We start from the raw sequence: 25,289 nt of genomic DNA on the forward strand, positions 1-25,289 counted from the left end.
GTTAATACATTCTAATGTAAAAAATATTGGTTGTCGAAAGAAATGACTTATTCAGGTTATTATGCTACCCTAAAAATTCAAACTTGAGTTAAAGATACTACAACCACTATTTTTATCGTTCTTTCGAACAAAAACGAGCATTTATATTTAAAAAAATTTACATTAAACTTATAATTAATTTATTAAAAGTCAGAGAAATATAAAAAATTCTAAATAAATTTATTTGCTATAAATAAATTTGTGCATCAATGGTAATGTTTTTATAATTAATGGGCGCATTGGTTAAGCAAGGATTTAATATTCCTTTACATGATAAAAATATCCTTCGCACTCTTGAACTGATATTTATAGATTTAAATGGGTGAAATAATATATAATAAATATATATATTTTTTTTATATATAGGTTTAATATTTTATATTTTATATATAAATTTTAATAATTTATAAATAAATTTTAAATATATTTTTTTTTATTATATTAGTCTTAATATTTTTTAATATTATATTTATTTAAATTATATCCCCATATGAAAAATGAATATTGCATCCAAATATTTTTATTTTTAATATAAAAAAAAGCGTTAGATAAAAGTAAATCAAAATCTATCTTGAAAAGTATCTAAAAACAGATACTTCTAAAATATTATCTAGATATATATAAAGAGTGTATTTAGATACCGATACCACATTTTTATATCTAGATACTTTAACAACTCTGATTGTAAATTGAAATATGTATTCAATTAGAGGTAAGGGATTGTTATAAAATATAAATTCTTAATCATAAAATGGTAATATTTTTGAAAAATATTTTATGTTTTTTGGCTTTGCGTAAGGATTTGTCCCCCTGCCCCCTCCCGCTGGCTACGCGCCTGTTGTAAGCCTGCTCAAAATGCAAATAAGTTTACGGTAAAAAATTTTCAACGCAATTATCTCTTTATTTTAATATAATTCCTTTAAATTTCATATAATAAATATGAGGATTCGTACTCAAGAATATCACCAGATTTTTTTCGAAATCTTTTTAAAACCATGAGGATTATTATAAATGAAGCGCTTTTTATATTAGCCTCATTTTATTTTAAATTTCAGTTATAATTTAGTTTTTTGTTATGTCACATATCATTTTATATAATTTTAATTATTTGTTTATTAACTTCATAATCATACTAAATTCCAAATAGTTTTGCCTGTAAAATTCTGAAAATTGATAATAATTTGTCATAAATGAAAGGTATAAGCAACAATTCTTTATTATTTTGCTAAAGATTGTATGAAAAAATAGGAATTATAAAATCTTTATTTTTATTCCTTGGTAATTTTCCTATTAATATTTTTTTAAAAAAAGGTTTCTGATAAATCTTAAGGGTAGAAAATATATTTTTCATCCTATTAAATAAAACATGCAAATATTATATATTATTTTATTATGTTTTGCGGTCTAAATTATTATTTATTTTTTTAACAAAATTAAAATAGAATTTTTGCATATTTTCGACCGATCTCTTTTAAAATTATTTAAAATACCGGAATTATTTAAATCGATAAAAATAAGAAATTCGTTTATTTAGCTCGCTAACACACTTGGTTCCCGAGATACAGAGCCTCCAATGTGCGAAATTTTAAATTCTTTATATTTCAAGACCTTTTAAGGCTTGAATTCTATTAAAATAATTTATATGAAGCAGAATATATCGTTCAGGCAGATTTTGCTAAAAATTGTGCCTTTGTGGTTCAAAATTAGGTGCAAGGATTTTACTGGAATAAGAGGCAAGTTGTAATTCATCTTTTTATGATTAATTACTACAATTAAAATTTGCGTAATTATATAGGAATCTTCATTCATAATACAATTGGCATTCATTTATTACAAAATATTTAGTCAGCTACTTATCAAGAAATTTAAAACCGCTCAAAAAAATTCTTCCACTTTTCATTCAATCTTTGTCACCATAAATGATTTCGGAATATAAGCTATGGCATTTCTGGGCCACATCTCATGGCAAATCGGAATGTGATGGAGTCATTGGCGTACGCAGCGGGGGGGGGGGCAGGGGGACAACCCCTCCCCCCCCCTCCCAAAGCCAAAAATGCAGATGCCGGATATATTTTCCAAAAATATTATTGTTTATATTCATTTATATTTTATTATATTTATTCATCTCGTTCTTTTTAAATTTTTATATTATTACCTTTTTGATTTACTAATTTATTTTATCAATTAGTTTCATTTTCAAGTTTTCCTTAGCGTAATATTTATCTATTATTTTTAAATTTCCCGGTATTATATTTTCACCATTTTCAAATTTCTAGTCATGGATATTAGACTTTTTTTTTAAAACACTGAAGATAGTGAAAATCATACCAAAAAGCAAAAAAGTATAATATAATAATTTAATAAAATTTTTTAAAAATATTTTTAGCATTTAAAACCCCTCCCATAATAGCAAATAATAAAAGTATTGTTGAAAGAATAATTGAGAGTCAGGATATAGAGCCATCTAAAGATTAGTTATTCTAAAAATACATTTGGGCAGTTTTATAAAAACTTAGTTGGTATTTTTTAATAAATAATAATTTTAGATATTTAATTTAGTAAAAGAATGAGATTGCAACAATGTGCAGCAATAATTTTTTTAAAAATAATTTTAATTTACATCTCAATATTTAGACATAAACTTAAAACTAAAATCTTTATACAAAACTAGAGTACAATGATCATCCATATGATATAGCCAATTTTTTAGATAAAGATAATATTAGCCTAGAAGAAAGACATATACTTCTTAAAAAGGTATATATTAAAGATACCCATGATAAATATTTTATTTAATAATAGATTTATATTCCACCCCTCAATTTTCAATATCCCCAAACTTTATGTGCTAACCGAAAGTTAAAATTTCAAAATAGCTATTTTACTAGATGGTTATGGCTAGCATACTCCATATTGCAAGATATGTGTCCTGTTTGGACCACGATATGCTCGCAGAAATCTAGTTAAGCTTAACACTCTTGTTAAGACTCTTTTCAACAAATACACAAATTATCACAAAAGCTGTGAACTGATGATTTCGTCAAAAGAATCAATTCAAAAGGGGGATAAGATTCCCATTTCATCACTTATTGATAAAAACAGGTTTAAAATCGCAAAAGAAAATAGATGTAAGATAAAACTAACTATTGAGGCTATTTTATATTGTGGCTTGCAAGGCCTAGCACTACGTGGCCACAAGGATTCAGCTTAAATTTTAATAATAATGATAAGGAAGGTAATTTTCGTGGACTTTTAAAATTTAAAGCATTAGGAGATCCTGTATTAATGGAGAGCCTCATTAGTGGCAATAAAAATGCTACTTATCTTAGCCCTAGGATACAAAATGAGATAATTGATATTTGCAACAATATCATTTTAGAAAAATTGATTGCTGAAATCAATTCTGCCCAATGCTTATCAATTTTGACAGATGAGACCACGGACATTGCTGGCATTGAGCAGATGTCATTGTGTACGCGATTTGTAGATACTCATAATAACATTATCAGGGAAATGTTTCTATAATTTATTCTTGTTTCAAGCATGACTGGGTCTGCTTTAGCTGATGTAATATTTGAGAATCTTAAAAAATTAAAAGCAATAATTAATCTTATTACAAAATTATTTTCAAATATATAGCTAAATATAAATATGATACGTGAGCAAGGGTATGATGGAGCACGTACAATGAGTGGACAATTAAAGCTGCTATATATGTCCACTGTGCTGCCCATTCACTCAACTTAGCAATATCAGATTCATGTTCTTTACCATTGATATCAAATTGCTCAGGTATAATTTTAATTATTTAAAATTTTTTATATTTATATCAGGTAAAATATCTAGCATTTATGAGATGTTTAGATACCCCAAGCGTCAAAATATTTTGAACAGAATTATATCTGAAACTCCTTGCCCAACAAGGAGATAAAAATTGCGAAAAGCTTGTCCAACAAGATGGAGTCTTCGACATCAAGCAGTAATAGCTTTTATGGAGTTAGAAGAGCTGATTATTAATGCTCTTACAGAAATATAACAATGGTCTGAAAGAAATATTTCTTCAGAAGCAAGCAAGTTACTGGATTCAATACTTATACCATATTTTTTTCGCATTAGAATGTATTAATAAATTATTTATTTTTTTTTAAAAGCGATTTATTTTTATTTTATAAATTAAATAGTAAATTAAATACAATATATTATATTCTCAAAATATTTTCCATTTTTATAAATAAAAATGAACATTGAAAAGTTATTATATAAATAAATTATTCATTACGCGAATAAAATTATATAAAATATATTCTAATCATCATGTGAGATGAGGCTGCCAATGAAGCTGATGTAATTGGCCCTGTGAATTGCTATATTGCTATGGCGAGTCTTTGTCTTAAGAAGAAGCCTAGAAAATTATTTAATTATACAACTATTTTATGTAATACTTTTCAAAAACCTGATATTGATTTGATTGAGATGATGAGAATAGCAGAGACAATTTTATTAGAACTCAAGGAAATTAGAGCTAGTGCTGATGAGTAATTTCATATTTTATATGTTATTGTTGAATCCAAAGGAGCTATAAGAGTTCAATATTTGACTCCCTCGACTTGCAGCAAGGCAAGCTTATCGTCCAAATATTAATATAGGGTCAATAGAAGAATATTATAAAATAAATGTCTTTATGCCTCTTTTGGATACAATTATAACCCAAGTAAATGAACGGTTTTTAAACCATCAAGCTGCACATATTACTTCCGCAAAAGCCCTCTGAACCTTCTTCAGATGGTGATAGAAAAAAAATAAAATATTTGGCAGATTTTTATCATGAAGACGTTAATGTATCTCATGATGCTTTTTTAGCTGAATGCCAACTATGGTATAAAAGATTAACTATGGTTGATATAGTCCCAAAAAATGATATGGATGCTTTGCATCATTTCAAACATCTTTTAGATTATTTTCCCAATATATTGAAATTATTATATACATTAGCAACTCTTCCCATTAGTACTGCAATTAATGAGAGAACATTCTCTTCTTTAAGAAGATTAAAAACGTACCTAAGAAGTATAACTTCTGAAAGTAGTTTGAATGGTCTGGCCCTTTTGAATATTCATAGGCATTTGACGCCAAGCACGGATGAGATAATTGAAAAATTAGCTCAATCCCAACGAAGATTGGATTTTACATTATAAAAATATAATGTTTCTATAATATTTTTTGATCATTTTTTAAGGACTTATATATTTTTCTTTTACATAAAAAATATAATTATTCATGTTTCCAACATTTAAATTTTTTATACTTTATATATAAATTTTAAAGGCTCATAAAAATTTAAATTTCTATTATGGGTTATTTATTTTATAGTCATTCATATCCTGGTTATATCCACTTAATATTTTATAATTCAGATTTATTTAAGGTATTTATATGTCGCCAGTTATATCCAGGCGCGTAGCAGGAATTTGTTTTGAAGGGGGGGGGGGATAATAAAATTTTTTAAGATATATTATTGTTTTTTTAAAATATCGAGCATAAATTTATTAGGACTAATAACTAATTCTAATACACAATTTTAAATTAATGTGAATTATAAAAAAATTATATGTAAAGAATCACTTAAATGACCCAAAATAGAAATTTGAATTTTTGAGCCTTTACACAAAAAGTTTCTTAGGAATAATTGCATTTTGTATGTTATACATTTACAATGTAAAATCCAATCTTCGTTGTGATTGAGCTAATTTTTTAATTATCTCATCCTTGCTTATCGTCAAATGCCTATGAATTTTCAAAAGATCCAAACCTTTCAATCTACTTTCAGATATTGTACATCTTGGTATGTTTTTCAGAGACCTGAAGGCTCGGCCCCCGGGCCGGACAGTATTTTAATTTTTTTAAATATACCCGGGCCGGGCTCGAAATTTTTTTAAAAAAATATCCAGGCCGGGTCTGAATTATTTTAAAAAAAAAACACAATCCGGCCTGTATTTTTTAAAATAGCCTATATTTAAAATCGTTATTATTAGCTATAAAAATCAAAAATAAATATAATTTTTTTTAAAAAAACCTAGGCCGGGCCGTAAAAAATCTTTAAAAAAAATCCGGGCCATGCCCTGCAAATGGTACTACTGCAGGCCTCTGTTATTCTTCTTAAAAAAGAGAATGTTCTCTCATTAGTTTACTAATGGGAAGAGTTTATAAATCCTTTTAATACATTGGGAATTTAATCTAAAATGTGTTTGAAATAATGCAGAGCATCCATATCATTTTTTGGGACTATATCAACCATAGTTAATCTTATAAACATAGTTATTCAGCTAGTAAGGCATCATAAGATACTTTAACATCTTCATAATAAAAATCTAACAAATATTTTTTTTTCTATCACCATCTGAAAAAAGGTTGGGAAGGCTTTTATGGAAGTAATATTTGCAGATTGGTAAGTGCTGCATGATGAATTAAAAACCATTCATTAATTTGGGTTATAAATGTATCTGTATCTATGATATACTCTTCTACTGATCCTATATTAATGTTTTAACTATGAGCTTGCCTTGCTGCAAGTCGAGGGAGATAAATATTAAACACGTATAGCTCTGCTTTTGACTTAACAATAACATATAAAATATGAAATTCTTAATCAATATTAGCCCTAATTTCCTTGAGTTCTGATAAAATGCTCTCCGCTATTCTCATCTTCTTAATCAAGTCAGTCATGTTTTTGAAAAGTAATACTTAAAATAGTTGTATAATTAAATAATACATTCTAATGAGAAATAAAATTTGTTATAAGCATTGAATCCAATAATTTTCTTGCTTCTGAGGAAATATTTCTTTCAGGCCATTGTTCTATTTCAGTAATAGCAAATAATTGGCTCTTCTAACTCCTTAAAAGCTGTTACTGCTTGATGGCAGAGACTCTATCTCGTTGGATAAGATTGCAATTTCTTTTTCCCTGTTGGACAAGAAGTTTCAGAAATAATTATTATTTGACTAGAAATTTGAAAATGGTAGATAAATATTACGCCTAAAAATTTGAAAATAATAAATATTACGCCGGAAAACTTAAAATGGAAATTAATTGATAAAATTACTTAGTAGATAAATGTGATAATAAATGTAATTAAATATATATTTAATATGAGATACGAATAAATATAAACAAATATAAATTAATATAAACAATAATATTTTTAAAAAATATATCCGGTATCTACATTTTTTGGCTTTGGGGGGGGGGGATTTGTCCCCTTGCCTCCCCCCGCTGCGTACGCCAATGGTTATATCCGTTTAATATTTTTTAATTCAAATTTATTTTTATATACCGGTTTATATATTTAATTTTTTATAATTCATATTAATTTAAATTTGTATATTAGGAATAGTTATTAGTCCTAATAAATTTATGCTTGATATTTTTAAATAACAATAATTTTATTTTATAAAATTTTAATTATCCCTTCCCCCCACACCAAATTCCTGCGTACGCGCATGGATGGACTCTATGGTACAGTCAAACGTGGTGGCTAGAGCTGGCTTACAAAGATCTTTTAAATCAATTGGCCTATTCTAAGGAAAATATTACTGACATAATTTATTTTTCTTCTCCGCTTAATGGCGATTTCCAGGTTTACCCAGGTAGACCAATGACATAATTTATTAATATATATTATTAATTACTTTTATTAAGTAATAGATCTCTCCTATATTATGGAAAACAAATATGAGAAAGGGCAAATAATTTTAGAAGAGAGATTCATATTACAATATTAGGAACGGAAAAAAATTCATATTTTTATGCAATTTCCGATGAATTCAAATATTAAATATAACATTTCACTCGAATAATAATGCGAATTTAATATAATGAAAAAATAAATGTATATACAATATGTATTTAAGACAATCAATGGCTATCATTAATAATAATGAATATATAACATATATATATATATGACAATCAATGGAATCATTAATAAAAATAAATAATAAATAATTAGAAAGATATTTATAATTAGAAATTTGATAATTATGATATCTAAGATTTAGCCCTACTGCCACTCAGCCTAATTGATACATTAATTAGATTTTTAAAATAATTTAATATAAAATGTGAAAATATCCTGTTATCGGTAAATTAGAAAGAAAATTTTAACAACAATTTGTAGTTTCATACAGCGCCATCTATTTTATGCAAAAATGCATATATTGGAAGTGCCGATTTTGTTGCCACGATTTTAGCATCTTATATATGTTTATAAAAAGTGTCTAAATAAAAAGTAAAAAATTTCCAAAAATCAACTCCCTTTATTGCTTAAAAACGGGTAAAGCACGGGATAAGATATAGGTAAACCGAAAGTTAAAGACTCAAATTGGCGCCTATTTTTTTTTCAAATTATAGACGTTTAGAGATTTAAAAATTTTAGATTCGAAAGTCAATATTCGGTAACCAGGTGTGCTAACGAGCTAAAATAAACGGCTTTCTCTTTACCTATCTAAATAATTCCAAAAATTTTATAAGGTTGGTCGAAACGTGATAGAATTATTCTTATTTTTTTTAACAAAATTTAATTAGAATATACCCTATTTAAATATATTTTTATTTTAACGGTATTACGTTCTGAGGTCTAAAGTGTTTTTAAAAAAAAATATGTAATACACCAATATTTATATTTTTAGCGGTTAAAAATTTTCTTATTTTGTCATTTAAAGTTTTTTTAATTTCTTATAACCAGATTTTAATAAAATATAGAGATATTTATATTTTTTGAGTTAACTAATTTTGTTATTTTTCAGTCTAAATTTTTTCAAAATAATATATATTTATACTTATATCATTATTTATATTTTTTTATGTCAGCGGTTAAAAATTTTCCTTTTGGTCTAAAACTTTAATTTTTTAAATGAAATTTAAATAAAATATAGCGATATTTATATTTTTGTGTTAGTGGTTAAAAATTTTCTCAAGAGAACAGCCTTTAAACGATTTGAACTCAAATAACAACTGAATTATTTTCATAAATATGATCAATTAATGAATATTTAAATTCCTGATAAAATTCTTAGTTCAATAATATACCATAAATATCGATATATTTCGAAAAAAATTACACGACAAAAATTTTTTTAGACAGTAAATAACAAAATTATTAATAGGTAACATAAAAGATAAATGTATGTATATTTATTTAATAATATGGGGGGGGGGGCTCTGTGAAGTTGGTCGAACATTTGGAAGCACTAACGATGAATCATATGTCATTTTTTAGTGCTTGATTAGTGCTTATTAGTACTTCAATCCGTATAGTAGTCGAATTTAAGGAAAAAAAGTTATAAGCAAAAATAAAAATTTGTACCAACTTCACGCTTAAATGTTGATTGAAAACACTAATGATGAAACTTATATCATTCTTTAGTGCTTAGTGTTGTGATTTTGTACGTTTAAGTTATATATTTATACATATATATATATATATATATGAAATGTCAGTTAACTTTCACGTTATATGTATTTATACTTATATGTATTTATACATATATATAATTTTATATACAAAATGTCAATCAAAAGGGGATTTGAAAAAAGGATATTGTTTTTCCTTGGTGAGAAAAAGGATTATTGTCTTTGTCTTGATGTAAAATATGAAATAATAAAATCATTGATGGTTCTAAAAACTAAAAGTTTAATTTATTTGATTATTAATTTGCTATGTTTTGTAGATATCAATGGAGTGTTTAATACATATATTTACATATATAATAATGGTGCACGTATTAACCAGGATGAGACACCGAAAGTTGATGGCAAATGTTATGTAAAAGTATCATTTGAATCAAATGGAATTGGATGATGTTCAACTATTATGGATATACTGGTAAGAATTTTTTTTAATTGTAATACACAACGCAATGAGAGTTATTTTATTGATTAAATATGAATAAATAATATTAGTGTAAAATATTAATTAATTTGAATATTTTTAGTATTTATATGATATTATTATGAACGCAAAATATATATATAAGGAGGGTGAAAATTGTGTTAATATTTTGATATTTTTTTTAAAATATATTGATGATTAAGAAATAAGGTATATTTATATGTATGAGATGGGATATTTTTATTATTGTTGGAAGATATTTTTAATAAAGAAATAAATGAGATTCAGAGACCTTTAAATTCTGAAATGAATTTAGGTATGAATATTAATTTCATTAATTAAAATTTCTTAAATGGTAATATGTATGTTACTTATTGGAATGCGTCCATGTAAATTTTTGTGGAAAATTTAAATGGTAATATGAATGTTACTTATTGGAATGAGTCCATGTAAATTTTTATGGAAAATTTAAATGGTAATATGAATGTTATTTAATGAAATTAGTCCATGTAAATTTTTGTGGAAAATTTAAATGGTAATATGAATGTTACTTATTGGAATGAGTCCTTGTAAATTTTTGTGGAAAATTTAAATGGTAATATGAATGTTACTTATTGGATGAGTCAATGAAATTAGTCCATGTAAATTTTTGTGGAAAATTTAAATGGTAATATGAATGTATTGAAAGAATTTTAAAAAAATATATCAAAAATATGTATATAAAATTTGGGTTTTTTTTTAAAAGTGGGCATATGAGTTGGTTCATTCTTTTAGTTCAAATATTAATTAATACAATTTATTGGATAAAATTAATGAATACAGGATAATATGTTAAATATTTGGGAATAATATGTTAATGGGAAATTTAATATGTATTAAATATTAAGTATGTAATTTTTGTTGACAAATATAGGGAATATATTTAAGGCATATTAACATGTGAAGTAAAAAATATTGTTAAATATAGGGAATATATTTGAGGCATATTAACATGTGAAATAAACAATATTGTTAAATATAGGGAATTTATTTGAGGCATATTAATTATTGAATTGTAGTTAATATATGGATATATTAAATGCTTAATTTTAATTAAGTATATTGGGTAATTAATTATAATGGTTTACAAAAAATTTATATATATAGAGAAAATTCAGTGTGAATTAAACATTTAGGGTAATTAGTGAGTAATTAATTATAATGGTTTCAAAAAAATATAGAGAATATATTTAGAATTCAGTGGGAAACATTTAGAGTAATTAAATGTTGGAAGAAAAGAAGATATTATCAATATTATGAAATTTTACAATATTTTTATATTTTTTTGTATAAATTAAAATTTTAAATTGTATTTGAATATATTTGTATTATGTTTATGTCATACAAATCATGTATTTTTATGTTTACCAATGTCAATGATTGATCTAAAGATATTACATCTTATTGTTTAAAAAAAAAAAATCAAAATTTTATTGAGATAAAGTCTTACATTAGTGATATATATGTAGCAAAATTATAATTATAGTGATTTTATGTAGTTATTTATGATTATGTCTTTAAAATCATATTTTTGTTAGATTACTTTAAACATTTTTTTTGGAAAAATTCAAATTTGTATTGAGACAAAATATCGCATTGATTATATATATGAAAAGAAATTATATTTAGTGATGGTATATATTTTGACTATTAATTTTTGATGAAATATTTATCATTATGTTTTATTAACACCTGATGTGTTGGAAGATAAATATGGAGAAGTTGAGAGTAATGATGACTAAGAGCTATGACTCAAATGAAAGGATTGAAAAGATTATGGCAAAATGATATCCAATAAATGATGAGAATTGAAATGAAGGGGAAAGATTATATGAACATGAATTGAATATTATAAATTAAATTGAAAAATATTTTTGGATAATGTAACACGTGGTTTTTGAAGGGTGGGCGTGTTGTGATTTTGTACGTTTAAGTTATATATATATATATATGAAATGTCAGTTAACTTTCACGTTATATGTATTTATACATATATATAATTATATACAAAATGTCAATCAAAAGGGGATTTGAAAAAAGGATATTGTTTTTCCTTGGTGAGAAAAAGGATTATTGTCTTTGTTGAAGAATAATTTTTATTGTCTTTGTCTTGATGTAAAATATGAAATAATAAAATCATTGATGGTTCTAAAAACTAAAAATTTAATTTATTTGATTATTAATTTGCTATGTTTGTAGATATCAATGGAGTGTTTAATACATATATTTACATATATAATACTTAGTTAGTAGAGGTTAGTGCTTCAATTACTTTTATAGCCGAATTTAAGAATAAAAAGTTATTTGCGAAAAAAACAAAAATAAACAAATAATGGCTACGTGCCAAAACAAAAAATAAAGTAGTACTAAACATCCTGTTTTCGTCATTATTTAGTGTTTAATTACTGTAAAAACAAAAACTATAGTAGTACTAAACATCCTGTTTTCGCCATTATTTAGTGTTTAATTACTGTATTTAAATTCCATTATTAATTTAGTTAACAGCCATATGGAAAAAAGTTACAAGCTAAATAAAAATTATGACGTCACGATTTAGGCGTGAAGTTGGTCGAACTTTTGGAAGCACCAACGATGAAACTTATATCATTCTTTAGTGCTTCGTTAGTAGAGGTTAGTGCTTCAATCACTTTTGTAGCCGAATTAAAGAATATAAAGTTATTTGCGAAAAAAACAAAAATAAACAAATAATGGCTACGTGCCAAAACAAAAACTATAGTAGTACTAAACATCCTGTTTCCGCCATTATTTAGTGTTTAATTACTGTATTTAAATTCCGTTATTTATTTAGTTAACAGCCATATGGAAAAAAAGTTATAAGCTAAATAAAAATTATGACGTCAGGATTTAAGCGTGAAGTTGGCCGAACTTTTGGAGGCACTAACGATGAAACTTATATCATTCTTTAGAGCTTCGTTAGTAGAGGTTAGTGCTTCAATCACTTTTGTAGCCGTATTTAAGAATAAAAAGTTATTTGCGAAAAAAAATAAACAATTAATGGCGATATGCCAAAACAAAAACTATAGTAGTACTAAACATCCTGTTTTCACCATTATTTAGTGCTCAATTAGTAAATTTGAATTCCGTAATTAATTTGGTTAACCGTCTTTATGAAAAATTGTAATACGTTAAAGAAATGTTTAGAGGTCAAAATTTGGCCAGAAAATTATGAAAGCACTAACATTGAAATTTATATAATTCTTTAGAGCCTCCTTAGTAGAGGTTAGTGCTTCAATCAGTTTAATACCTAATTTAAAATAAAAAAGTTATTAACAAAATAAACAAAAAATATATCAACGACAAACATTTTATTTTCACCATTATTTAGTACTTATTTTGTAAAATTTAAATCCTAATTAGTTTGATTAAAAACCCTAAGTAAATTAAAAAATGCATATTGTCTTTTTGCACTTAGCTTATCAATTGTTTCCGAAGATCATCTGTCATATTAGAGTAATATAATGTTTCAGAAGCTTATATATATTAAGGTTCCCAAAATAGATGAATAGCTATAACCAGTCACAAAATATTATTTCCACTACTGCCTAAATGGATCCATTGAACCCCATTGTGTAATAATTATATAATTTTTATTATTTTATTGTAACAACTATATTTTTTTCTCCAGCATCTATTATTCTGAGGTGTCATTGAATGATATGGTTACCAACATTCTCAGAAATTTTTTATTCTTAATTCAAATTGTTCTTTTTACATAGTTTTATTTTATTCGAAAAAATTATGCATATATATATTTCTATCATAAATTTTAGTTATATTAAGATCACATTATTATGAATATACTTATTAGAGATTTGCAAAAGTAGGCCCGGCCAGTACCCTTCAAACCGTGCTCAGGCCTATTTTTTTAAAAATAAATCGGGTTCGGGCCTGTTCGAGCCTATAAAAAAAATTCAGGCCGAGTAGGGTCGGGCCTAAATTTTTTTAAAATATATCTATAAATTTATCAATTATATATTGAATTTTTTATGTAAAATAAAAATATTTGATATTATTTATAGAAACTAGACAACATATAACATGTCTTTTATTTTGAGTAATTTTAAAAATTATTTTCTATATTTAAATAAATTCGGGCATGACTGGGCCAGGTCGATAAAATTTGTTTAAAAAAATTTCTGGTTCGGGCCGGGCCGGCAAAATGCAGATCACTAATACTTAGGCAGGAATTCTGAGAGTTACCCTGATTCGATAAATTACAGCCATATCAATCCTTCAAATTTTCTGAGACCTTTCGAGACGCCTAAAAAAATTTTAGACAAAAACATTAAAAAATTATATTCGATTTATAAATTTGACGTTCGTCTTTATTAAAGTTTTATTATTAAAAATTTTTTTAAAAAAATTATATCAAAATCAAAATGTTTTTTACAATAATTATGGAAAGTAGTGTTGTTAAACGGCTCAATTTGAGCCGATTTTTAAAAACGGCTAACTCAATATTTTATCCAGAAAAATATTATGCAAGCCTAAAGAATTTTCTCATAGATAGCATATAGGATTGAACATCTATTGGCGAAATCTCGACGCTTATGCATTATTTTTTAGCCTCATATGTTGAGTTAGTTGTTTTTAAAAATCGGCTCAAATCGAGCCGTTTAACAACACTAATGGAAAGTTATTTAACTATATAAGAATGTTTCACATTATGGAAATGTGTTACATACTATAAAAATTTACAAGTGATCAAAAATTTTTTAAATAATATAAAAAATTAACCACAGAATTTCCCACACATGTGATAAAATCAATTACATATTTTATAATTTTATATATTTTCATAATCCTTAGCGTATTACAATTTTTTATAAAGACGGATAACCAAATTAATTACGGAATCCAAATTTACTAATTGAGCACTAAATAATGGCAAAAACCGGATGTTTGGTATTACTATAGTCTTTGTTTTGGCACGTCGCCATTATTTGTTTATTTTTGTTTTTTTCGAAAATAACTTTTTATTCTTAAATTCGGCTACAAAGGTGATTGAAACACTAACCTCTACTAACGAAGCACTAAAGAATGATATAAGTTTCATCGTTAGTGCTTCCAAAAGTTCGGCCAACTTCACGCCTAAATCGTGACGTCATAATTTTTATTTAGCTTATAACTTTTTCCCCATATGGCGGTTAACTAAAATAATAACGGAATTTAAATACATTAATTAAGCATTAAACAATGGCGAAAACCGGATGTTTAGTACTACTTTAGTTTTTGTTTTGGCACGTCGCCAATATTTGTTTTTTCGCCAATAACTTTTTATTCTTAAATTCGGCTATAAAAGTAATTGAAGCACTATCCTCTACTAACGAAGCACTAAAGAATGATATATGTTTCATCGTTAGTGCGTCCGAAAGTTCGGTCAACTTCACGCCTAAATCGTTACGTCATAATTTTTATTTAGCTAATAACTTTTTCCCCATATGGCGGTTAACCAAATTAATAACGGAATTTAAATACATTAATTAAGCACTAAATAATGGCGAGAACCGGATGTTTAGTACTACTCTAGTTTTTGTTTTGGCAAGTCGCCAATATTTATTTATTTTTGTTTTTTTCGCCAATTTATTCTTAAATTCCTCAAATTCGGGCTACTATACGGAATGTACTAACGAAGCACTAAAAAATGACATATGATTCATCGTTAGTTTTTCCAAATGTTCGGCCAACTTCACGGAGCTGGGGGGGGGGGGTGGAATAAAATAAATATTGTTTAAAAAAAATTAAAAACTTACGCCTGTGACACATAACAAAATTTTTAACCGATAACATAATAAATTAAAAATATTGGTATATTCTAATTAAATTTTACAAGAGACCACAAATTTAACAAAATATCTATTAAAGAATAAAAATAAAGATTTTTTCCATTCCATATAATTTATGAATAATAATAATTGTCGGCTTTTCAAATTATTATCAATTTTTAATTTCAATATTTTTTAAAATTAAGAACGTCGCGCTTATAATTATTCCAGTTTTTAAAAAATTCTAAAATGTGGGGATTCGTCTAATGTTTAATATCGAATCCTGAGAGATTCCATATCCAGTTATAACCAAAAACAGTGATAATAACGGTTTTAAGGCCTAATTCAATTTTTCCAAATAACAATCGACTCCTATCCTATATCTAAAGCATAGCCCTTATTATATTACATGATTTTATTTGAAGTAAATGTATAACCGTGAAAGTCTTGATGGAGTCATAATTCTCATCGCACAATATGAAATATCTATCGTATTGCTCACAAATACTCCTCTCCGTTTTGGGATGGGTAAAATTTCTATAAATATATTTTTTAAATTTTAAAAAATTGAATTTAGATTTTAGATATTATATTAATAGACTACTACATTTGATTCAAAAAATTTAATAGAATTCGTATATATTTCACTACTTATAATTTTTCATATGAAATATTTTTTATAATTATGAATACGAAACATAATAAATTAAATATAAAAATCGATAATTATAAATAAGAAGTATAAATATATTCTTAAACCTTACTACAAAATGTGGAACGAAATTCAAATTTATTTTTTACAAGGAGTTACTATATGAACTTCAAATAACCCTATTTCTAAAGGAGGAGAGATCAATGAATAAAAAAATAACTTTGTAAAAAGGTTTATTTTTATATTTGATGAATTCCACGCCTAATTACTTATACACTCAACCCCCCTTTAGATTTTTTATCTAATTTTTTTTAGATATTGACTATAAAAATTCTATTAAGCCTACAACTCCAAACAGGGGCTTGGAACTGGACTAAAAATAGTAGTAAATCTGGTAAAATTGACTTTAAACATCTATGGATATAATTAAACTAAAAACATAATTAAACCTTATTGAAGTCTACAAAGGGAGAAGAGGGAAATCCCTCCTTAGAAAATTTTTCATTTGTTGTAAATATCATTTTAAGCTAGTAAAAAAAAATTCCCCTACACTTTTCCCACCGCCCTCTTCCAAAGATGAATATTATATGTCATTATAAACATTATTTTCAAAAAGTAAAAATATCCATTATGTTTTTCATGATAGGGCATCCCCCCTCTCCTAAATATAATTTTGTTTTTTATATCGTTTTTTTAATAGTATGAATAGTCTTTAATTGAATATTTGAAATAAATTATAAAATTGAAATTTTTGAAATAAAGTTAATCGGGCCAATGTCTTTAAAAGGGGAACCCAAAAATATCCAATAAAATTTATGGATAAATTAAATCACTCCAAAATTGGCCCCCTTACGAAGATCCTGTGATTTCATACTATCTTTAAAGGGGAACTCTTGGTGGCTTTGGGGAATTCCCTAACTATTGCAGGTATTTTTGCCGTGAGAATTTGCAAAAAATGTCAGTTAATTATTTAGATTATTTTTTATATTATGTAACTTCTATAACGTTAAAACAAAATGTTTTTAACATATAATAAATAAAACTAATCATCATCTTAGTTAAGACAGAAAAAAATGTGCAAGCATTGTGTTATAAAAATGAAGGCCTCATCAAATAATTAATTTCCTAATAATATCATTTTCTTGTTAATAAACAATAAAAGGATGATTGGTGATCTGGGTAATAATTATTTCAATCTAAATGAACTTGAGTCAAGGCATCACCAAAAAACCTTATATAACTAATAATATCTTCCCTCATATTAAATAGATTTTAATGAATGAATAATGGAATTAAGTGATCTCACTAGCATAGTATGAAATTATTTTGATGAAGAACGATATATAATTTTTAGATATATCCATCATTTTTTATATTTAAATAATTCATTCATCACCCACCAGGAGTTGTAGCGTGCATCATGTATATTCACTAGTATATAGATCCTATACATGATGTATACCCGTTTTATTATAGTGGACGGTACCACTATGTAGTCAGCTAGCATAGTAAAGAAGAGAGGAGTAAGAAAGAGGGGATCTATTAGTTCCGTTACCGGCAAGATAGTGTTAAGAATTGTAGCTTAATAATAATGTACCTGACGCCTGGTTAGATTTAAGAGATGGGAAAAAATTCTTAATGTTTGGTAAGTATATCCTTGGAAGATAACGCAATGTCTATATAACATGTCCTATTCCTGAGGGATTCAACTTCTCTGTAATTGTAATCTCACTTCCTGAAGTCCCTTGTCCTAAAGAGCTTATTGTCTTCGTCTGATTTATTCCTTCTTTTATCCTCAATCATTTGTCATTCTAAGTCAAAAAGTATCCCCATAGATCCTTGTCTGTATTAAGCAAGCGATGCTCGGAATCCATGTTATTCACTATTATCATTATTATATTGAGCCTGGAGATCGTTATCATTATTAATATTCATGGTTTTAAGATTAATCGTTTATCCAGTAGGGAAAGGAAAAAGGGTGTTATAAAGGGGAGGGGGAAATTTAGAAAAAAAAATAAAAATTATACTTATCTCATCTCTTTTTATTTAAACCATAATTCCAATTGCGCCAAAATTTAAGTTGTCATTAGACTGGGGATAAGAGATTGGAAATAAGGCAGTGCGAGAAATAGTCTGATACTTCCACGATTCCTGCTCTAGTTTAAACCATATTTAAGCATGTATTGTAGATGTTCCTTTAAATGTTTCTTGTTTTTGCTGAGTGCAAGAAAATCTATAAACGTAAGATTGATCAAGTCCATGTCCTTCAGACATTTTGCCAGCCAATAGTATTTGGGGGTTCTTCGCCTTTCATAATCCGGGGTCCACTTCATGGACGAAAATATCATATTCTCTCGTGAATGTCTTAAGCAGTGGCCGAGTAATTCTAATCTCCTCAAAGGAATGAGTCGTTTGATAGGTAGGATGTCACACCTGTTCCAGAGAGTTGTGTTTGGGGTGTTGTATGGATAGTAAATTTTAGTGATTCTTCTTAAGCACTTGTTTATGAAGGTCTGGGATGTGTTGATGTTGCTTTTAGTGTCCTGCCATGTTTCCAAACCGTATGTTAAGATGGGTAGAATTAGGGATTTAAAGAGTCTTATTTTTAGGTTCGTAGATAACTGGTTGGACGACCATAATTTAGTTAGCTGATGATATCGGGATCTGGCCTTGTTGGTCCTCTACTTAGTATCCAAAATGGTGGTGCCTAATGACATTATTCTGGTTCCTAGGTACTTAAAATCCGAGACCGTTTCTACCACATTATCCTCAAAGTTAAAGGGGCCGCTGTTATATAGAAGGATATTGGATGCAATTAACTTTGTCTTTAAAGTAGTTGACTTTCAGTCCGTATCCAAAGCAATTTTTGACAAACAATGACAGCAAGTTTCTTAATTTGTACTCAGAGTTAGCTAATATGCATACATCATCGGCATAGCATAGAAAATTTAGAGAGTTGTGTATGTTATTATCATATTGTTGATTCAGATATCGAGGGTTAAGAGCATGTTCTTGTTTGAAGGATTTGTTCAGAATATCGTTCATTATTACATTAAATAGCATAGGTGATAAAATGCATCCTTGTTTCAGTCCTCTGTTGGCCTTAAATGGTTGTGATTTTAAGTTCAGATGTTGTGGTATCACGTTATGATTATCGTATATTATTTTTATAAGCGAAATCAGATGTTTATCTATTCCTATGTCCTCCAGTAAGGGCCAGATCTTATGCTGTATGATGGAGTCAAAGGCTTGACTTAGATCAATCATTAGGGCAAATATTGGGGACTTATGCATTCTAGCTTTCTCCAGAACCTTAAGCTTCATGGTTAGTTCCGTCGTGTTCCTGCCCTTCCTATATGATGTGATGGCGTTTGAGAGGTTTCTATCGATGATTGGTTTAATCCTGAAGGCTATAATATACGTGAACATTTTTTAGGGTAACTGAGATCAGTGCAATTCCTCTGTAGTCCTTCAGGCTAGTCGGGTTCTTATTTTTAGGGAAATTAAGTATTATCGAGGTCATCCATTCCTCTGGGAAATTGCCAGTATTCCATATCTCATTAAAGAGGGGAAGCAGTAGACTAGCACTTAAATCAGCATCTATCTTCCAAAGTTCCGCAAAAATCCCATCGATTCCGGCTGCTTTATGGGTTTTTAGTCTTTTAATGGCATTGATTATATCTATTCTGTTCAGGTTCCGATTAGGTGGTTGGAAAGGATAGTCACATAATGGTTTAGGCCACCTTGTTCTGTAAAGGTTCATGTAATGGTCTGTCCATATCGCTAATTGTTCCCTGGGGTCCGTTATAATTTTATTATTTTCAATGTGTAATCTTGGTAGAGGATTGGATTTAAAGGTAGTGAGTAACTTAAGAGATTGGAAAGCCTTGTAAATATTATTGTTGTCAAAGCTATATTGTATGGATCTAGATAAGTTGGCAATAAAATATCTTTTATCTGTTCTTATGCAGTGAGTTATGTACCTTCTGTGGTGTTTAGTATATTGGTTATAGGAGATATTTGTTGTTAAGTTTTTAATTATCTGTATTGTTGAAGGGGATAGCCATTCTTTACGTTTAATTCGTGGTCTTAAGCATGAATTCATACAGCTTGATAAACTTAGTTTCATATCCTTCCAAGTTATATTAGGATTGATCGTGCCATTTTGGGTGTTTCTCCAAGTTGTTAGATTGGTGATGAACTCTTCCTTTATAACCGGATCATTCAGCTGTGCCAAGTCTTTCCTCATTATGAAGTGTGTAGAGTTAAGGTGGCTATGTTGATTTCGGTTTGGAAAAATGCTATTTTTTATCCTTAGCTCGCATCCTAGTGGGTAATGGTCCGTAAATAAGGTGAAGTTCAGTTTGCTGACGACTTTGATGTCCTTCACCCACTTTAATATATTGTTGGAAATTACAAAGAAATCAATTTGTGAGGTAGTGCCAAAAGATGGGCTTTTGTAGGTCATGGTGTGATGGTTAGGATGATTGAAGAAGGTATTTCCTATTTTCAAATTGAAGTGTTCACAGATTTCTATTGTTTTTTGCCATTAGTGTTCTTACTTTGTACTAGAGTGGCGTTCCCGAGGCAGGTAGAATTGTTAGGCTTCCCGACCGAGGCATTGAAATCGCCAGCTAATATGATACTATCTTGATGAGGTAGTTCTTTTAAGATATTTTCCAGCTCTATGTTAAAAACTTTATTATTATGTGGTGAATAAATATTGAACAGGTGAATTTTCTTGTAACCAATATTTAAGGTAAGGCAGCAAATGCGACTGGAAATTGGATTAAAGCTTACATATTTAATTAGTTTGTTATGGATTAAGATTGCTAAACCTGCCCAAACATGTTCAGCATTCGAGCTGCAGTATAAGGTGTATTCTAAGAGATTTCTTACTTCCGTTTCTTTCAAATGAGTTTCTTGTAGAAGGAGGATGTCGTATCGTTGATCGTTTATAGTTTGCCTAAGAATTGTGAGTTTGTCACTTAGCGATCTTATATTTAATGAAATCATCCTTATACTATGGTCTTTCATTGTATATAAAAAAAAAGTATTTCTTATGATTATCGTGCGATTCTACACCAGGAAGGAGGGAAATGAATATAAGAAATTATGATCAATATAGAAGTATAATTGTAAATTATAGTTAAGTTATAAAAAATTCCTACCTTATTCCTTGTAAGCCACCATTAGGGCAATTAGATGGTATAACATCGTTTATCCACGCCATGGGATTTAAGATACTCAATCTTATTCGAATAGCATAAATGTTATATAAATATAGCGTAACATTGTTAAAGTCAATCTGCTTGAAAATTTGTACAAGTGCAAAATTTATCCTTAACCTAAGTGGTGCACAATACGTAGATTTATATTAACAATTTCTATATATTTAAGATCCATAAACTTAAGAAATTATATAAGTTAATTATCATTGATATAGTTACCTTTATCTTACAGAGAGTTCGCCTTATAAGAATTAAGAATGTGCACGGGTTATCAGAACAAAAATTATACGGTAAATAATTTAATTGAGAAATATGTCTGCTTATTTAAGTAATGTATTGAGATATATTTTTTTATTAGTAGGCGAAAGAGTTTTTTTGTGTGTTTTACTTTTCCTTCTCCTAAAACGAAAAAAATTTTCTTTTATTTTTATTTATTTTTCTATTTACCTTATCATGTTGATTGTAATTAATTTTTCTATTTAATTTATTTTTTTATTAATATTTTATCTTTTTATTCGGAGAGTGTAGACAAGTATAAAAGAATAAAATAGGAGTTCCGGAGAGATATTAGAAAAATTAAAAATCAGGAAGGAAAATATAATAGTGTTACTTTCAAAGATCAAAGGAAATTAATATTTATTTAAATATAATTTTTCACGCCAAGATATTTAAAATTGCTAACTATAATTGTTTTCCTAGCATCTTCTGACAATGTTTCTATCATTTATTGCCTAAACAGAATATAGGTGTATAGCATTACATACGATGTTGTCTGTAATATAGAAAATTCATGATAAATTTAAGAAAATAAGTTAAGGACAGACTAATAAAAAAGAAAAAATATCCCAAAAAATTATTTTATTATTATTATTAACTTACTTTTAGAAAACCATTCAAAGGAAAATAGTATATATTTATATTTATGAATAAAAAAATAAAGAGAATGATAAGGTAAATAACAACGAGGGAGGGAGACATACTGAGCCAAGAGCGAAAAAATATTTTACATGAAAAGAGAACATCAATCAAATCAAAAGCAAGGATAATGTCTTAATTACCTTATAAGAAATAGAAAAAGGAATAGCGTAAAGGAAAATTTCTTGGAAATTCTGAAAGGAAAACATATTATCTAAGGGAGAGCCAATCGAAAAAATAAAATAAAGGTAAATAAATAAATTGTGAAAGTTTCCTGGGACTAATTTTATATAAAAGGAACCAACATGTTGGAAAAAAGATGAGGCCACCGGTAGAGAAAAACAAATAAGAAAAAAGATAATTTAATAAATAAAATTTAAAGCTGTACAGAGAAAATTTTACCTCTATATCTCTGTGCACATTTGGAAACCGAGTTGACATAGACATTATAATAGAAAGGATTTAAAAAATATGTAGGGAAATAAAATAGAGTTTGCGTATAAAAAAAAATAAAGTAAATTTTTTGTTTAATAGAAGACTGGTAGGGGAAAAACTTCGGGGTGGGGTGACCTAATCACTTTGCAATAACCAAAAATATAAATGTTACTAAGTTCCAATAAATAAATACAAAAATTAATAACAAGTTGCATAAGACAATCCTACAAACGGAAAGAGAAAAGTTAAAATGTTAAGAAAAGAGAGATCGATGGCGCCCAATATTAGAAAAGACTTATTTTAAGAGAAACAAAAATAATTTATATAACCGTGGCGCCTAGAAGTTGAAAAATATGAAAAATTATAACTAAAAAAAATTTCCTGAAAAAGTCGTTTGCATTGAAAGGAAAAAACATAAAAATTAATGAATAGGCAGAAATAGTAAAATAGAAACATATTTGGGAGGGAGTCCGAGTGAGAGAAAAGGGAAAAAAAAATTGAGCGTTAAACTAATATATATAATATAAAATATACGGAGATCCTGGAGAATATACTAAGAAAGTAACGGAAAGGTGGTTTACAATATGACCGCGTTAGATTGGTTTGGGACTCCTACGATTTTAGTGCAGATTTATTTTTAGAATTTTATCATTTAAGTAAACATGAAATTAATATAAAAGGATGGAAATTATTTTGTATAATTCCACTAACAGCTATTTTTTGACAAAAAATTATATAAGAAAAAGGATTTTCCGAAGTAATATGAAAAATAAAAACGGAAACAAATTTAGACATATTTTATTTTAATATATTCTAAGAAATGAACGTAAAGACAAGAAATAGGTATTAATAAATAAGAAAGGAACAATGAGACAAGGATTAAATTAAAAGATTAAGAAAAATATTTATTTTTTCCCCTTTTATTTCCCATCAACATAAATCAAAAATCCGGCTGCTTAAAAAGGAAAAAATTAAAAATTTGAGTAGCGCCAAAAGAATTTAAGAGAATTATTATAAATAGTAGAGAAAATATATAAAATGTATAAATCTACGTATTGTGTACCACTTAGGTTAAGGATAAATTTTACACTTGTACAAATTTTCAAGCAGATTGACTTTAACAATGTTACGCTATATTTATATAACATTTATGCTATTCGAATAAGATTGAGTATCTTAAATCTCATGGCGTGGATAAACGATGTTATACCATCTAATTGCCTTAATGGTGGCTTACAAGGAATAAGGTAGGAATTTTTTATAACTTAACTATAATTTACAATTATACTTCTATATTGATCATAATTTCTTATATTCATTTCCCTCCTTCCTGGCGTAGAATCGCACGATAATCATAAGAAATACTTTTTTTTTATATACAATGAAAGACCATAGTATTAGGATGATTTCCTTAAATATAAGATAGCTAAGTGACAAACTCACAATTCTTAGGCAAACTATAAACGATCAACGATACGACATCCTCCTTCTACAAGAAACTCATTTGAAAGAAACGGAATTAAGAAATCTCTTAGAATACACCTTATACTGCAGCTCGAATGCTGAACATGTTTGGGCAGGTGTAGCAATCTTAATCCATAACAAACTAATTAAATATGTAAGCTTTAATCCAATTTCCAGTCGCATTTGCTGCCTTACCTTAAATATTGGTTACAAGAAAATTCACCTGTTCAATATTTATTCACCACATAATAATAAAGTTTTTAACATAGAGCTGGAAAATATCTTAAAAGAACTACCTCATCAAGATAGTATCATATTAGCTGGCGATTTCAATGCCTCGGTCGGGAAGCCTAACAATTCTACCTGCCTCGGGAACGCCACTCTAGTACAAAGTAAGAACACTAATGGCAAAAAACTAATAGAAATCTGTGAACACTTCAATTTGAAAATAGGAAATACCTTCTTCAATCATCCTAACCATCACACCATGACCTACAAAAGCCCATCTTTTGGCACTACCTCACAAATTGATTTCTTTGTAATTTCCAACAATATATTAAAGTGGGTGAAGGACATCAAAGTCGTCAGCAAACTGAACTTCACCTTATTTACGGACCATTACCCACTAGGATGCGAGCTAAGGATAAAAAATAGCATTTTTCCAAACCGAAATCAACATAGCCACCTTAACTCTACACACTTCATAATGAGGAAAGACTTGGCACAGCTGAATGATCCGGTTATAAAGGAAGAGTTCATCACCAATCTAACAACTTGGAGAAACACCCAAAATGGCACGATCAATCCTAATATAACTTGGAAGGATATGAAACTAAGTTTA

At 27.5% G+C, this 25,289-nt stretch overlaps 1 protein-coding gene and 1 long non-coding RNA gene across 8 annotated transcripts in view; one reads left to right on the forward strand and one right to left on the reverse strand.

Annotated features, from left to right (window-relative positions):
- The window catches only part of LOC135926412 (inositol polyphosphate-5-phosphatase A-like), an 88,135-nt gene that overhangs the window by 27,107 nt on the left and 35,739 nt on the right, over window positions 1-25,289 (reverse strand). For all 7 annotated transcript variants that reach the window (XM_065462285.1, XM_065462287.1, XM_065462283.1 and 4 more), the window contains one exon: window positions 16,189-16,288. In XM_065462285.1, the coding sequence (XP_065318357.1) occupies window positions 16,189-16,288 (100 nt within the window). The remainder of the gene's footprint in view (window positions 1-16,188; window positions 16,289-25,289) is intronic.
- On the forward strand, window positions 9,651-11,999 carry LOC135926414 (uncharacterized). The gene is made up of 3 exons (XR_010571859.1): window positions 9,651-9,726; window positions 9,766-9,920; window positions 11,147-11,999. It is a non-coding gene; the product is annotated as an uncharacterized LOC135926414 (long non-coding RNA).

The sequence above is a fragment of the Gordionus sp. m RMFG-2023 genome, chromosome 3 (assembly GCF_954871325.1).
Source record: "Gordionus sp. m RMFG-2023 chromosome 3, tfGorSpeb1-WG-v2, whole genome shotgun sequence".
Taxonomy (NCBI): domain Eukaryota; kingdom Metazoa; phylum Nematomorpha; class Gordioida; order Chordodea; family Parachordodidae; genus Gordionus; species Gordionus sp. m RMFG-2023.